Source organism: Acipenser ruthenus, chromosome 10 (assembly GCF_902713425.1).
Source record: "Acipenser ruthenus chromosome 10, fAciRut3.2 maternal haplotype, whole genome shotgun sequence".
In the NCBI taxonomy this organism is placed as follows: domain Eukaryota; kingdom Metazoa; phylum Chordata; class Actinopteri; order Acipenseriformes; family Acipenseridae; genus Acipenser; species Acipenser ruthenus.
Genome location: NC_081198.1, coordinates 17,316,342 through 17,333,551, shown reverse-complemented (window position 1 = coordinate 17,333,551; position 17,210 = coordinate 17,316,342). Strand labels below are relative to the sequence as shown.

General features: G+C 38.8%; 1 protein-coding gene across 1 annotated transcript; it reads left to right on the top strand.

The window, feature by feature from the left end:
• The first annotated feature begins 1,075 nt into the window (after positions 1-1,075).
• LOC117401786 (vitellogenin-like) lies at positions 1,076-15,510 on the top strand. Its single transcript, XM_034002642.3, has 35 exons — positions 1,076-1,151; positions 1,266-1,286; positions 1,380-1,531; positions 2,113-2,364; positions 2,457-2,618; positions 2,707-2,855; positions 3,073-3,223; positions 3,326-3,483; positions 3,576-3,741; positions 3,833-3,958; positions 4,042-4,260; positions 4,358-4,575; positions 4,809-4,906; positions 5,103-5,227; positions 5,456-5,551; positions 6,041-6,160; positions 6,312-6,501; positions 6,726-6,819; positions 6,919-7,104; positions 7,509-7,653; positions 7,766-7,988; positions 8,347-8,525; positions 8,865-9,305; positions 9,400-9,447; positions 9,620-9,703; positions 9,800-10,012; positions 10,313-10,455; positions 10,753-10,891; positions 10,990-11,119; positions 11,905-12,088; positions 12,269-12,351; positions 13,284-13,378; positions 14,153-14,312; positions 14,864-15,025; positions 15,294-15,510. Exons 1-35 carry the CDS (start codon positions 1,112-1,114, stop codon positions 15,398-15,400), a joined length of 5,259 nt encoding a protein of 1,752 aa, XP_033858533.3. The 5' UTR covers positions 1,076-1,111; the 3' UTR covers positions 15,401-15,510.
• Positions 15,511-17,210: the final 1,700 nt, after the last annotated feature.

The window sequence follows — 17,210 nt, the reverse complement described above, 5'->3', positions numbered from 1 at the left end:
CAGTAGATTTGCAATAAAATACTGTGGGAACCATTGATTTAGTAAAGTGAGGGAAACAGCTAATGTGAGAGGCTCCAGGCTGGCCTGTTTGTTGAGCTGGTCAATCTTCACTAAGGTCAAAGAGATAAGACATTACTTTGATAACAGTGTTATCAGTTAAGCGATGGGACAAATGTAAAGTCAGACTAACCCGACCATTGCTACGATAACAGTATTGTTACAGTCGAGGTGTGCCAATTGGTGACACACTCCAAACACTGATAAACAATGACTAAATCGTCCTACTTGTCTGTTGAGTATAATTACAAAAACTGTTTTTCTATATTTTTATTATTTTATATATTTACTAGATTCAAATTTTAGGTATGAAATCAAACATACAATACCCAGTAATGTTGTTGGAGCCCTTCCAAAACTTTAATGAGGTAAATCATGGTAAATGTTTACAAGCGGTTATGAAGCAGAGTAAAAGCACAGGAAGTAAAACACAGCAAAACCATGGAAGATGACTATGATTTCAGGAGCTGCTCTTCAGTTTTCGTTCTCTGTCATAGACAGCACAGGCAAGACCTGCCCAAGTGTTTTTCTCTTAGTAAGAATTAAACTTACTTCTTTTTTCTTTATAGATACTTTGGCAGATCTAGCCTATGTTTCTTATCTGTGAAAGTTAACTAGACCTGAAGAGCAGCATCTAAACGCAGGTAACAGCACATTACCACAGACTTATATATATATATATATATATATATATATATATATATATATATATATACACGTATTTCATTTATTTCAATAAGAACCAAACATCATAATAAGACAAGGGGAAGAAGTAAAACAAAAAATGTAAAATGTAATTCATAGCTACTTACTTTTTGTATAAAACATGTAAGCCTGCTCACTATCTGTTACTCTACAGCTTATTTGTTAAAATCGATAAAATTGGCACAGTGACAATCTGATATGTTAAGTGGCGAGGTAACCAAAAAAAAAACAAAACAAACATAATTCAGCAAAAAAAAAAAAACTGTGCGCATGAGCAAATCAAGTGGTCCTATGTAATATACTGTGTATAAATAGGCTGACAGAAGAAACCCTGCACTTACCTAAGACCATGAAGGGGATCATAGTCGCACTGGCTATAGCCATTGTGGGTAAGTATATAAATACATGTATATACTTTAAATATGGTAGCGATTTATTATTTTTTCTAACTTTTTAATATATATATATATAATATATATATTTTTTTTTCTTATTATTTTCAGCTGCTGCTCCGGATAACTTGGGTAAGTATATTTTAAGTTGTATTCTTGTATTTATGAATGAATTGTTTTTTTTTTATTGTTTCCATGGTAACTGGTATCTGTGCTTCATTGCAGACCCAGATTACAGCAGCAGTAAGACCTATGAGTATGATTATGAGGGTCAGCTTCTGGCTGGGCTTCCTGAGAAGGGCCTGGCGAGAGCCGGCCTGAAGCTGGGCTGCAAAGTGCAAATCAGTGGCGTCGCCCAGAAAACATACCTGCTTAAGGTGAAACTGACACGATGATTCACACACAAACTCTCCTGATAATGAATTACTAAGCAGAATAGAATTAACCTTTTCTATTTTTTTAAATCGAGAAAAAGACCAGGAAGTCTTGCTTCCACAGAAAAGACATTCAGTATTAACTTTCTCAAAGTGCCACGTAATGTGCTCTTTTTATACTATAAATGCATGTCTTGGCCAGGAAAAAAAATACAATTTGGGGCCATATTTTCAAAGCATTCGAATCTCAATGTGGAATTTTCTTCTTTCAAATTTAGATGGTTTGAAGAAGTGGCCCTTGAAGCTTTATGATGGCCATTCTCAAGCTGAGAAAACATTTTACACCACAGACGAAAGCTATAAACACACCAACATTGTTTTTTATTTAATGTCCTGTCATAGAATACATGAAGTAGCTTTTCAAAGTGAACTGAAGCAAACTAGTTTAATGGAAAACAACACACTTCAGATACAAAGCCAATCAAATGTATCATCAATTCATAACTTCAACTATACAGGTACTCTGCATTTTCTCAAATGAAATATTCAGACTCTACTGTAAAATGATTCTGTTTGTTTCTCAGATTGTTGATCCCCAGATTAAGGAGTATAATGGGATCTGGCCCAAAGATCCATTCAGACCTGCAGAAAAGCTCTCCCAGGCACTGGCTTCTCAGCTACAGAAACCCATCAAGTTTGAGTACAGCAACGGCCGTGTCGGAAACATTTACTCTCCCGCGGAGGTATCAGAAACTGTCATCAATATCCAGAGAGGAATCCTGAATATGCTGCAAATTAACATCAAGAAGACCCAGAATGTGTACGAACTACAGGAGGTAACAAAGACTAAATATTTTTTTGTCACTGATGTGTTTACACTTATAGAGAGTTATGTTGCTTATGGTGACGTGAGAACTCTGTTCCTTAGGATGGAGTTCAAGGTGTCTGCCAAACAAGCTATGTGATTCAGGAAGACCAGAAGGCGAATCGCATCATTGTCACAAAATCCAAGGACCTGAATAACTGCCAGGACAGAAAAAAGAAGGACATTGGTATGGTTTATACAGAGCAATGTGACCGCTGTCAACAGGTAAAATACTTGATAACATTACTTTTGAACTTTCTTCTCCGTGGTGTTTTTCTAAGTCTAACATATCTTCCTGTCCATATCTGATTAGAATGGAAAGAACCTGCGAGGTGCCGCTACCTACACATACATGATGAAACCCACTGACAATGGGGCTCTGATAACTCAAGTGAATGCTCAGGAGATACATCAGTTCACACCCTTTAATGAAATGCATGGAGCTGCTCAAATGGATGCATGGTACGCCCCTTCTTCATATGTAGCATATCGAGCTAATTAGAACTTATTTACTGAATAGTTGACAACAAACTGTTGATCAAGACACAAAGTAATACGCACATCCCACCTCCAGAGTACAGCTTGTTGGGTGTACAAAAAAGATGGGCTACTTATTAGTTTCATGCAGTAATTATGTTCATTTTGTACCACTTTCTTATTGTGTCATATTTTTAACCAGGCAAAAGCTAGTTCTGAAGAATATCAAAAACAGCCCAGTAAAAGTGCCTGAAACTCAGTTCCAGAACCGAGGGTCTCTGCATTACCAGTTTGCATCTGAACTTCTCCAGACACCAGTTCAGCTCTTCAGGACCAAGAATCCAGAGACAGAGGTGCCTGGCTGAAATTCATCGCAAACCACTAGTTCAGCACATTTCAAACCAATTCGGTGAAATATCATTCCTTACGTACATTTCTGTGTCTGTGGATTACAGATAGTGGAGATCCTGCACCATCTGGTCCAGAACAATCAGGAGCAGGTCCACTCTGATGCCCCAGCCAAGTTCCTCCAACTCACCCAGTTGTTGCGTTCAGCCAGCCATCAGAACATTGAGGCCATCTGGAAGCAGTTTCAAAACAGAAATGACTACAGGTAACTTTTGGGGTTCTATGGGTTATAATAGACACAGTTTCCTGAACATTGACAGTTAACACTGCTTCTCCCTCTGTTTGCATCTTTTATAGACGCTGGGTCCTGGATGCAGTTCCTGCAATAGGAACGCCCAGTGCACTGAAGTTCATAAAGGAGAAAATCCAGAATAGGGACATCACAGAGACAGAAGCAGCCCAGGCTCTACTCACAGCAATGCACCTAATGAAAGCTGACCAAGATACCATGCAAGTTGCGGCTGTAAGTTGGTCAAGTCATGCACTTAATGCCACATTATTAGTGAGACAATGAAAAACACATTTTACAATAAAAATAACCTTTCTCATTTCAGGACATCGCCACCTCTAGCCATGTTCAGAAGTCACACGTTCTCCGCAAAATTGCTCTACTTGCTTATGGCTCCATGGTTCACAAGTACTGTGCTAAATTTCAGAGCTGCCCAGAGAAAACATTACAGGTAGGTGTCTCTCAGGGTACTGGAGTCAGTCTCTCTATGAATTGCTGTGATGATGTTCATCTCAAACCTCCTTGTTTTCTCAGCCTCTCCATGACCTTGCTGCTGATGCTGCTAGCAGAGCCCATCATGAAGACATGGTCCTTGCCCTGAAGGCTTTGGGCAATGCGGGACAGCCTTCTAGTATCAAGCGCATCCAGAAGTTCCTACCAGGGTTTTCCTCTGGAGTGTCGCAGCTTCCAGTCAAAATTCAAGCGGATGCTTTGATGGCCCTCAGGAACATCGCCAAGAAGGAACCAAGAAAGGTGAGATGGATTCAGAATATGATACCATGAATGTTATTGCACGGACAATGATATCGCTAAAACTCTACAATGCATACTGTATTTTTCTTTCTTACAGGTTCAGGAAATTGCTCTGCAGATCTTTATGGAGAAAAAATTACACCCTGAGGTCCGAATGCTGGCTTGTGTAGTTCTGTTTGAAACCAGACCCCCCATGGCACTTGTGGCAACGCTAGCTGAGGCTCTGCTGAAGGAGACCAGTTTACAAGTGGCCAGTTTCACCTACTCCCACATGAAGGCTCTCACCAGAAGCACTGCCCCAGACACACGCCCAGTGTAAGAACCAATGAGATTTCACAGTCCTGCCCAAATGGGTCAAACGTTAATTTAAAGATCCAAATACCAGTGTTATGTTAATGTCATACAATAAAGTTATTATTATTATTATTATTATTATTATTATTATTATTATTATTATTATTATTATTATTGATCCATTTTAAGTGGTTATATACTGTATATGAAACTGTAATAATATATATTCTAACACCAGTTATTTCTCCCAATAGTGCTGCTGCCTGCAATGTAGCTGTCAAGCTTCTGAGCTCCAAACTTGACAGACTGAGCTACCAATACAGCAAGGCTATTCACCTTGATGCTTTCAAAAGTAAGTTATATATATATATATATATATATATATATATATATATATATATATATATATATAACAAGTGACATATTTTGGAATTAAGTGTTTGTTTCTCTCAGTTTATGCAATTCTAATGAATAAAATAACGTTACTGCTCCACTAAACTATGCTACTAGTTATGGACTGAAGTACTGACTACACTCTTTCTTTCTAGCTGAACTGATGGCTGGTGCTGCCGCTAATGTCTTTGTGATAAACGACGCAGCCAACATCCTCCCCACAGCTGTGGTGTCCAAAATCCGGGGATATATGGTTGGATCTGCAGCAGATCTTCTAGAGGTAGAAACATCAACTTGACTGAGTTTACTCCATTACAGCAGACCAGTAAACTAATATAGTACACACAGTATACACTGTCTATATCTATGTCCATTTCAAATTATTTTTCAGTACAATGCCCTGTAACTATTAAAACAGTTTGGAAAGTGTTTCTGTAAAGACAGTTTAGAAAAAAGTACAATATATATAGTGGAGAGAGTTAATATTTTATCATTTGCTTCATCACAGGTTGGAGTCCGAGCAGAGGGACTACAAGAAGTCCTTAGAAAGCAACACACATCTGTCAGCAGTGCTCGTAGCAAGATTGAGAGCATTCTTAAAACTGTAAGTGTACACAAGGCAACAGCTGTTCACCTGGGCTCTGTTAGCTGTGTAATAATGACACGCACATATGCTCTTCATTAAAAATCAAGAATAGACTGGCGAATATTACTGCGGGATAATTAAAAATGTTTAAATACCATGAAAAAATGTATATGTATGACCAGTGATCAAAATCTTAAATAAGTAACTAATTGGCAGAGTTGATACTGTTCATTAGATTACAAACAGTGATATACAAACACTAGCTTTTAAGACCTCAAAAGTCTCTTGTGAGGTGTAGGGGGACATTTTAAGAAACAATGATATGTTTCTTTTGAGGAAAAAGTGTATTTAACAGTTGATCTAATAAGGAATATCAACTTTTTCACTATTACCTTGATTAACACAGCATAAACAGGGGGAAAAAATCTACCTAAACCAGTCTAAATGAACTCGGAATGAAACTCGCCCTGCTGGTAACTGACACTGTCGTCCTTTTACTTCACACAGCTCTCTGGCTGGAAGGCCATCCCATCCAACAAACCACTGGCATCAGCCTATATCAAGCTGTTTGGGCAAGAGGTTTCCTTCTCTGACATTGACAGGAATAGCATCGAGAATGCAGTTCAGGTACAGAAAGCTTTCAGTCGTTGTCAGCAATCAAACCAATACAGATTTACAAGAAAGCATATTTGTAACTATTTCATGTATCAATATTGTCCATTAAGAATTTAAAAAGGGCCCACTCTTTAAGAGCCTCCTTTCCCATGATTAATTGCAGACAATGACTGGACCTTTAGAAAGACAAGACGCAGTGAGAAGAATGCTCAGGAGGCTTCAGGATGGAGCTGCTACACAGTGGTCCAAGCCCTTGCTGGCTGCCGAAATGCGTCGAATTGTACCCACTTGCGTTGGCTTTCCCATGGAAATAAGCCTGTACTCTGCTGCTGTAGCTAATGTTGCAGTAAACGGTAAGAATGCATACACTTTGAAAGCACACACAGGAAAGGAAAACCTTTAACATCAGCATTCACTGTTTCTAAAGAATACCTGGATTTTGTACTTCAATGTACGTGGAAACTCAGCTGCTTGTATTTTCTGTCATATTTATCTATTTTGATAGTTTAGTAAGTTATTAAATGAAGCCTTGTCCAACATTTTGAAATACTTGTATCTCCTTTTGTTCGCTGCAAAGTCCGTACCCAGCTGTCACCTGCTCCCACTGACAGTTTCCGAATCTCTCAGCTGCTGAATTCCCACATTCAGATGCAAGCCGACCTCAGCCCCAGGTATGTCTGTCCAACAGAAAAGCAATAAACATGAATATTGAAGGATGCAGTCGGGTAAAAGCGATTTAAATGTGCGTGATAACATTTTGTATTGTGCAGTGTCGCCATTCACACAGTCGCAGTGATGGGCATCAACACCCATTTAATTCAGGCTGGAGTGGAATTACGTGCAAAAGCCCGCATGGCAATCCCAGGGAAGTTCACTGCAAGGATCGACATGAAGGAACAGAACTTCAAGTTAGAGGCTTTACCGTGTCAGCAGGAGGAAGACCTTTTGTCCCTGAGGTACACAGTTATTTAAATTACAATTTTCAATACATTTCAATGTACCGCTTAATTTTGCCATTTTGCACAAACATGTCTGTTATTTTAGTGCTTTATTTTTATTCATTTATTAATTTGCTGGACATAGCTATCACCATTTATAACTTCTTTATCTTTCTTCTGACTCAGCACATGCTTGTTCTGTTTGTAAATGCGGCTCCTGATCTTACATAAGCAGACAAAACAGCAAGATTTTTACTCACTAGTTTGTTACCTACAGTTTTTAATTCCCTGTTATCATGCTTGTACTGATGATGATAATAATAATAATAATAATAATAATAATAATAATAATAATAATAATAAAACACATGTCATTATTGTTATGTAGTTCCTGGGCATTCACTAATTTAACATTTCAACAGGGTTCAAGCATTTGCCGTATCCAGAAATTTGCAAGATTTATCTGAACGAAAGACCCCACTATTGCCTGATTCAGCTCAAGTGAACATAATGAAGCAGCGTTTCACATCTCAAGAACAAACACCTTTTCAACATGAACAAGGCATGGTAAGAAATATCCCTTTACAGATTTCACCATCTTGGGCGCTAATGATAATAAGTGTATCTATCCTAATGTTTGGATAATAAGTGTATTTATCTATTTTGTGTTCCACTCCAGTCAAGACTGTCCTCTGATCAAATACAATCAGCAGAAGTTCCATATTCTGAAGATCAAGCACAGCAAGAAGCATCAGCAGAACCACACAACTACTGTGCAAAAGCAACAGATTTCGGGATCCAGTTCTGCTTTCAGGGAAAATCGCAAAATGCTGCTTTCATCAGAAACTCTCCACTGTATAAAATCATTGGAGAACACACAGCGAAAGTGTCTCTTAAACCAGGTAATACTCCAACAGAGAAGCAAAGGTTGCTGATGGAAAGGGTATAGCAAAGGGAAATCTAAATGTAATTGTTATCCCCATGGTCAAATATGCATGGTTATTCATTGATATCCATGAATTGTGTTAATTTCAGTTGTGTCAGTGTTGTCCATGGTTTATGAAATCCACGCATAATGAGGTAGAACATGGTAAATTGAAATTTTCAGTGTTTGCAATGGAGGTCGATCCATGTCACTCATTTATCCTCAGAAGCTTGAACATTTCTTGTATGAGAATGGTGCAAAATAAAACAAACAACATGTATTTCACTTTCCAGTACAAATCTTTACTTTGTTAATGGCTATTGATGTGTTTACAGCTCATATAGAGGAATCTCTTGAAAAACTGCAGATTGAAATTCAGGCAGGAGCAAAGGCAGCTTCGAAGATAGTCAAACTAATATCCCTGAAGGCTATGCCCAAGGAAGAGGAGACAGAGGAAGGTCCTCAAGGAAAAACAGTCTTGTTGAAACTGCAAAGACTCCTGAAAACAGAAGGGGTAATCATTCTATTGACTCTCATTACATTGAAATAAAGGCTTTCATTTTTTTGAAATTTTAACTTGAGGAGAAATAAAGTTCAGGGTAGATTTGCTGTATATATTTTTTTTCTACTTCAGTCCTTAAAAGTTATTTTTTATGTTGGCAGGTATGTAGCCTTGGTAGAGTTCAATGCAGTTAATCTAGCCACTGATTTTTGTAAAAAGCCCAAATACACATATATTTTCATGTGTAATCAGACTGTTTTGAAACCATGGCAACCCAATTAAAAAACTTTATTTAAAGGTAAAAGTGAGAACGCTCTCTTAACAATAGATTGTGCTTTACTTTGCCACCAGGGAGGCCTGAGGAAATCAATTCATAGAAACAGAAACTCGTCATCCTCCAGCTCCTCCAGCTCCAGCAGCTCCTCCAGCAGCTCCTCCAGCAGCTCCTCCAGCCAGCAGGACAAGAAGCAGAACAAGCAGTTGAACATGAACGTCAAGAGCAAGGGCCACCCAACTTCCTCGTCTTCCTCCTCATCCTCCTCTTCCTCCTCCTCCTCCAGCAGCTCATCTTCCCAGGAGGGGCAGAAGAAAAGGGAGAAGCAGAGCAAGGGGCAGATTCAAGATCTACATCGTGATCAAGACCGGGATCAGTACAAGGATCAGGACAGGGACCAGGACAAGGATCAGAACAAGGATCAAGACAGGAATAAAAAAAGCAGCAGCAGCAGCAGCAGCAGCAGCAGCAGCAGCAGCAGTTCGTCTAGTGACAGCAGTCAGAAAAAGTTGAGACAGGTAAAGAATTTACAACGGAACTGCATTTTGAATTTGGAATAATCACAAGGATTCAGATACCAAATGTAATGACACATTACTTTCTGTTTTACAGCAATACAAGATTTATGATTTCAGGTTCAAGTCAGCTAGTGTCCATCAGGTAAGATACCTTTATAATCGGTGGATGTTTCTGGTAAGACTGTTAGTGGTACAATAAGCCTTTGAAAATGAATGTGGGCTTTTGTGACTGCTGTCACAGACCCTGATTAGACCCTCCAAATGTGCTTGCGCTGGTTTCTGAAAAAATGTTTATCCTGCCTTTGTACATTCAGCATGGACTCAGGTCTTCATCATCTAGCAGCAGCAGCAGCAGCAGCAGCAGCAGCGATTCCAGACTAGCGTCTGCATCTCAAAAGGTTGGGAAAACAGTAATAACAACTAAAGTAAAGGATTCTAACACCTGACAGTACTCAGTAATGACACCTGTGTCTACCTGTCTTGTGTCCATCCAGCCTAAGTTCCTTGGTGATGCAATGCCACCCATGCTTGCCCTTGTTCTTCGAGCCATAAGGAGTGATGGGAAACAGCAGGGGTACCAAGTGGCTTTCTATTATGACGACAAAACAAATAAACCCAGAGTTCAGGTGATGGCAGCCAACTTAAGAGAACAAAGCAAGTGGCAAATCTGTGCGGATGCTGTGCAGCCAAGTAACCAGGAATCTAAGGTAGGAAAAATAGACATTTGCAGTTGTTTAATAGAGAGGAAGGACTGCCAATTATGTTCTATCACAGAAATATAAAAAGACTGATAACTCCTGTGATTGATTATTTTATTAATGTATTACCAGGCTACTGCCTCATCAAGCTAAGTAGGTCTTAGGCAGTTGTTTGTTTCTGTATTTCACATAATGATCAATAGAAAATTATGTCAGGGTTTGTCTTGGACTACTTACTCAGGTTAAAATGTAATGCAATGCTTTGCAATGCATTTTTTCTAACACGCTTATCCACCCCCATTCACCCAGATGAAGATTCAGTGGGGTGAGGAATGCCAGGACTACAGGGTGGGCATGAAGGTGTCGACTGGTCACTTGGCCACTCACCCGGCTGTGCAGCTCAAAATGCAGTGGGGGAAGATTCCTAAGATAGCAAAACAAGCCACAAAAATGTTTGTATTTGTTTTATTACTTCATGGTTCTGTAGCTTATTAAGTTATCAGTTTATGACAGATATGGCATACAAATAGTTTTGACTTATTACTAGTAAACACTAAGAGAAATTACTTAATTTAGGTTGAATGTAAATTATTTCTTTAAAGAATTTAAAAGAATGAACATACATCTTCTTCTTCTTCTTCTTCTTCTTCTTCTTCTTCTTCTTCTTCTTCTTCTTCTTCTTCTTCTTCTTCTTATGGCATACAATTTATAAAGTTTCACTTTCTAATCCCATTTGTTTGACTGTCCAGGGTTGCTGAATATGCTCCCGGCGCTGCATTCCTGTTAGGATTTTCAGAGCGCTGGCAGAGAAACCCATCCAAACAGATTGCTTTTATTTTAGCAGCAACTTCCACAAGGACCATTGATGCAGTTATTAAAGCACCAAAGGTAACTGTTTTTATTATTCAGTTTTATGTATTTGTGTCTTCATTAGACCATGCATGCATACCTTTTAAAATGTATTTTTGTTTGCTTCGTTTTTGCAGATGACTCTTTTCAATCGAGCTCTTCGCACTCCCTTTGCATTACCTGTTGGTCGGAACGCTATCTCTGAGTCTGAAAAATCCAGATGGAGCATAGCTAACATTCCTCTTATGCTGGAGGAAACACTGTCAGGTTTGTTGCGTTTTATATGTGTATATATATATATATATATATATATATATATATATATATATATATATATATATATATATATATACAGTCAAACCTGTTTAATATCTCTGCAATGGGACTGAGTTTAAATGACGACAATAACCAGAGGTGAGTTTGTCAACTCACAACAGGTGTTGACACCAATATGCCTGTTTAGCTGTGGAACTAAAACATAGTACTAGACACTGCATTGATCACAATAGGGTTTATTAATACAATGTCTTTCAATATACAAGCCTATTACATTTAACATTGTTTACAACACATTATAATAATGAAAAACTTGCTGAAAGAATGCTTCAGACATACACATTTTATTGTTCTGTATACCACATACACTACTGTGCTACCCTACTTTATATGTGGAATATTTCAATACTGTACAGCAACATACACGAAAACCTTCTAATATTAGGTTATTCATGCTTCAGTTATTAAAAGTGATTGATCTAATGACTAAATCACCAATGTGATATTGTCAGGAGCTCCCCTCTGACTCTTCGCTGTACATTTCTAACTCCTGCTTGTCATAACCGAAAACATGAAGATACTGCTTTCTAAGATAACGGAGCAAGCGTTTTCGACATGCAGAGGGCGACAGCTACATACCACGTACTAAAACAGTAACATTATAAGTATGAATTATTATTATAGACGATAATAAGAAAATGATGCAAGAAGTCAACTTGTTAGTAAGTATACATTCGAATGATTGTAATGTATGTTGTTGTGTTTCTTTTTTCCAGGACAGTGTACAGTTGAGAGCAACACAATCATCACGTTTAATGACAAGAAGTTCTCGACAGAATTTCCAGACTCTTGCCAGGTTGTTTTGTCTCAAGACTGCTCCTCTGATCTCCAGTGGATAGTGCTCGCAAAAAAGACAGAGTCTTCAAAATACAAAGCAGTAAACGTGAAAGTGGCTGACAAGTAAGCATGAATCAGACACTTGATTAAAAGAGCTGCAAACACAACAGGTTATATGATTATCATAAGAAAGAAATTCCTATGGGATATTACATGAATTAGCATTGTTCCATTATCATTTGAAACAAAATACTTTCAACCCAACAGCGTAAAAAAATACTTTTATTTTTTTTTTATTTCAAGGGACATTGAAATGTATTCTCATGGACAGGCCACTCAAGTGAAGGTTAATGGCGAGGCGATCTCCAACCTGCCATATGATTCTGGTTGGTACAACACATATGATGATATACGCATGCAAAAAGCCTGTCTAATTCACCTACAGCTTATTAGTCTGCTGAATCCAATTGCAGGATTTCACTGCAGGTTTTGGCTCCCAATGCCTAATGGTTCATTACTCTGAGGGGTTTCTGAATAGCCCTGTAAAGAGCTATTCCTCAGCCAGGGAGGAAAACCTGGATTTTGTTGCTAAAATTACCCCTTTAAGGCACCATAGGTTCTAATGGTGCAGGTAATTCGGTTTAAAGAAGAAACATTGATATCGAAATGTATCGCTTGTAGACAGTGTTTTAAAAACTATACTGTTGCAATTACAAGTTACTTGAACAAAATTGTAACCAGTTACAATTACTTATTACTTTGAAACCCAATCATTCCTGACACCATTTTCTAGCAAGATGACATAAAAAGCACGTTCAAGTGAAATGCAAGGTTTGACTTGCACTGTTAATGCGCTTTCTGATTTCCATGTTATTCATTAGCCGTAGTCCCTTTTTAAAAGTTTAACTTTGTTCACATAAAATGAAACGTGTTGCCACATTTAGTTACCTGGCTGAAATAGTAACCATTACAGTTACAAGTTGCCAATTTTTTTTTAATTAGATTACAGTAATGTGTTAAATGTAATGCAGTACTCCCCAACACTGCTTGTAGATCTCAAATGTCAGTTGATGTTTACTAGTAAAATAACTATTTTGAGTCTAGAATACTCCAATATGATAGCTAGCTAATGCTTAAGACGGCAGTAGCAGAAACATACTGTATATTCACTTTCCGGCTCATAGTTTACTTTATTACCAGTTACAAAACGTACCATCAATATTATAGCGTTAGAAGCACAGTAGATTCCGGTCAGTACAATTCGCACGGCCCATTTAATATTTGAGCCACTTTGATGTGTTTTGTGCTTGTTTTGCAGATTCAATCTCAATTATCACTACAGAAAATGGATTAACCCTTACAGCTGACAAATACGGCCTCAACAGAGTTTACTTTGATTATGGCCAATACAAGGTACATTTTCAAAAATAGATTGCATTCAGCATTGAATATGTTGGCCCTTGATTCTGCAGATAGAAGGTGGAACACAAATACATAGCCCGGCCTTGTATCTATAGCTCCTGACTGGTTATCAAGGGGTAGCGCTGTATAATGTAAAACCTTATTATAAAAAATGATTATAATGTTTTCCCTGATTTATGAAAAACTACTAAGTATATGGTTTACAGTACTGTATTAACTAATCTTTAATAATTTAAAACAGCACTGCAAAAACATGTTAAGATCACTGATTTTGAACAATTAAATGATAGACTGATAGTTGGGGCAGCATGTGAACATTATGGCAGCAGTGTGGAGTAGTGGTTAGGGCTTTGGACTCTGGCTCTGGACTCTTGACTAGAGGATTGTGGGTTCAATCCCCAGTAGGGGACACTGCTGCTGTACCCTTGAGCAAGGTACTTTACCTAGATTGCTCCAGTAAAAACCCAACTGTATAAATGGGGAATTGTATGTAAAAATAATGTGATATCTGTATAATGTGATATCTTGTAACAATTGTAAGTCGCCCTGGATAAGGGCGTCTGCTAAGAAATAAATAATAATAATAATAATAATAATAATAATAATAATAATAATAATAATAATCTGTGGTTGACTTGAGTGGCTTGCTTGCACTGGTGACAGAAGCCTCTTTATTTGGAGCGTTCCAGACAGTACCACACATATACTGTAATACTATACATAACATAACCGTGGGGGTGACTGAGTTTTTCTTTGTTAATGCAGATCCAGGTTGGATCCTCTATGAAAGGGAAGACTTGCGGGGTGTGTGGCCGTGGGGATGGAGAAACCAGGAAGGAGTACCAGATGCCAGGGGGATGTGTGGCCAGGAGCTCAGATAGCTTCGCTCAGTCATGGGTGATTACAGGAGACTCCTGCAGTGACGGTAACAGGGCCTTAAGTTTGAATCTGCTCCTGGCAGATATTTTAAATGTAACCCCGAAATTCATGAAGTTTTCATTATTACTTGAAGAGTTAATTTGAGTGTATGATTGTTTAATTAATAATGTTGTATTTATAAAAGTTGAATCATGTGATTTCTGAGTGTTTGTTTTTTGTATTGTCTGAGACAGACCCTCGTTTTTATTTCTTTTGGATTTTGTCACAGTACGGGGTTGATTTAATCAACCTGTACCCCATCAGAATGAGGTACAGCTCCGTTTTTGGAACAATTTACTGCATTGGGGAATCATTCTGGATTGATCAACCACATATCCAGGATTATCCTGGGATTACCCCTAAAAATAAGCGGCTGATGTAATCGAAATGGATTTCCTTGTTCTGTAAAATTGTCTTTAAAAAAAACCCAGCTCTGGCTTACCCCAGCAGGGTTTAGGGTTATCAAATCAACACATAAGTAAAAAGTCTAAAACGGTTCAGTTTAGTGGACTGCTGTATTCTATAGTACCCAATGAAAGTTATGTTTTGTTGTTGCAGATTGTAAACTAAAGCGAGAGTTTGTGAAGTTGGACAAACAGGTTAACCTTCAAGGAAGAGAAGTCAAGTGCTATTCAATTGACCCTATCCTTCAGTGTATGCCTGGATGTTCCCCTGTAAAAACCTATCCTGTCACTATTGGCTTCCACTGCCTCCCAACTGGTAAGTCTGTTTATCAAATGTATGACATCAATGCATTTGCCTGTTACCTCTGGAGGCTAACTTAAGAAGGGAAATTAGCCTGATTAATCTGCATTATACATTAATACCATGCAAGTTAGCTAAACTAGTAGCAGGTTCTTGGGACAGGCTCAGGGGTGGGTATCAGAGATGGTCTTCCAACTCAGTTCACTGGCAATTTCAACCCAACATCATAAAATGTATTTACCCTTTTTCATAGCAAATTGTTGTACTGTCTCCCCTCCCCCAGACTCTGCTGTGGATGTCCTAGAAGGAAACTTCAGCCAGAAGAATGAGGACATTGAAGAGACTGTGAACGCTCACCTGGCTTGCTCATGCAGTGGACACTGCTCCTAAAATACAACTTTTGTGTTTTCAAGTCAAGATGATTGCGCTGATAATCGCAATATATATTTAGTGTTATAGTAGTAAAAATATCCATAATAAACTCATGGTTTTAAAAGCAATGTTGTTCTCTGTGTCTTAATAATGGCTAACATGTCAATGTGCCAGCCTTCTTCTCCTCCTTGTGATCACTTTCAGAGAATGCAGTGTAAGGCTTTTTAGCATGTATGGGAGGGGATTTGGTGACACGTATACGTTTTGGGGTGAAAAGTTCAGGAGAAAGTTTAGGATGGAGTTTTGCTCTTAATTCTTTATTCATAGACAGAAATCATTTAATTGTTTGTCTTTTAAAACAATAAAGTTTCTTCAACCTTATTGACCAATCGGATTGCCTACTAATCTCAAAGGTGCGGTAACTGATTAAACATGAAATTACACCCCTTGCTCATAAATAAATTCAAATAAATAACCATTGACTGCTCACTATAAAGCTCAAAAATCAATAAAGTCATTGAGGTCCATTCAATTCATCTAAAAGGCGTCAGATCTAAACACTGTTATGGCATACTTATGGCAAGCCAAATGATCTTAGAGGTATGTCCATGTACAGTAGACCCTCGTTAATCCGTGCAGATTGGGACCAACTGGAGCCTGAATTAGTGAAAAACACGGATTAGCAGAAATTGAGTTTACTGTTTGGGAAATCCCTGCACTATTAATTGAAAATTCGAAAAATGCAATAATACAAATAAAATATAATGTCCCAACAACGGTCAAGAGATATACTGTACATGATCAGCGTTGTTCAGAGGCAGAGAGATCTTGCTCTGTCTTGAATGGAAATTAGGTCAGCCAGGGTGTCCTCGTCTCACCACGCACCAGCGACCCCTGTAGACTGGCCGGGCGCCTGCGGGCTTGCCTGTAAGCTGCCCAGAGCTGTGTTGTCGTCCAACGCTGTAGCTCTGGGCTGGCTGCATGGCAGGCCTGCAGAGTAAAAAGAAATGGTCAGCTGACGGCACACACTTCGGAGGACAGCTTGTGTTTGTCTTCGTCGCTCCCAAGTCAGCACAGGGGTGGTAGCGGTGGGCTGAGCCTAAATACAATTGGGCATTTCAAATTGGGAGAAAAACAGGGTAAAAATAAGGTGGCTTGATTCATGCGTCCTTCACAAAGACAAATCTGCCCGATTCCAGCCTTGCTGAAGCACCCCCAGATGAGTCCAATTTTCAGCTTTGCCCAACACCTGGTCGTCTAATGGTTAGACGGAGACCTGGAGAGGCCTACAAGCCACAGTGTCTCGCACCCACTGTGAAATGTGGTGGAGGATCGGTGATGATCTGGGGGTGCTTCAGCAAGGCTGGAATCGGGCAGCCTTGGCATGAATCAAGCCAAGTACAAGGTTGTCCTGGAAGAAAACTTGCTTCCTTCTGCTCTGACAATGTTCCCTAACTCTGAGGATTGGTTTTTCCAGCAGGACAATGCTCCATGCCACACAGCCAGGTCAATCAAGGTGTGGATGGAGGACCACCAGATCAAGACCCTGTCATGGCCAGCCCAATCTCCAGACCTGAATCCCATTGAAAACCTCTGCAATGTGATCAAGAAGAAGATGGATGGTCACAAGCCATCAAACAAAGCCGAGCTGTTTGAATTTTTGCGCCAGGAGTGGCATAAAGTCACCCAACATCAATGTGAAAGAATGGTGGAGAGTATGCCAAGACGCATGAAAGCTGTGCTTGAAAATCAGGGTTATTCCACCAAATATTGATTTCTGAACTCTTCCTAAGTTAAAACATTAGTATTGTGTTGTTTAAAAATGAAT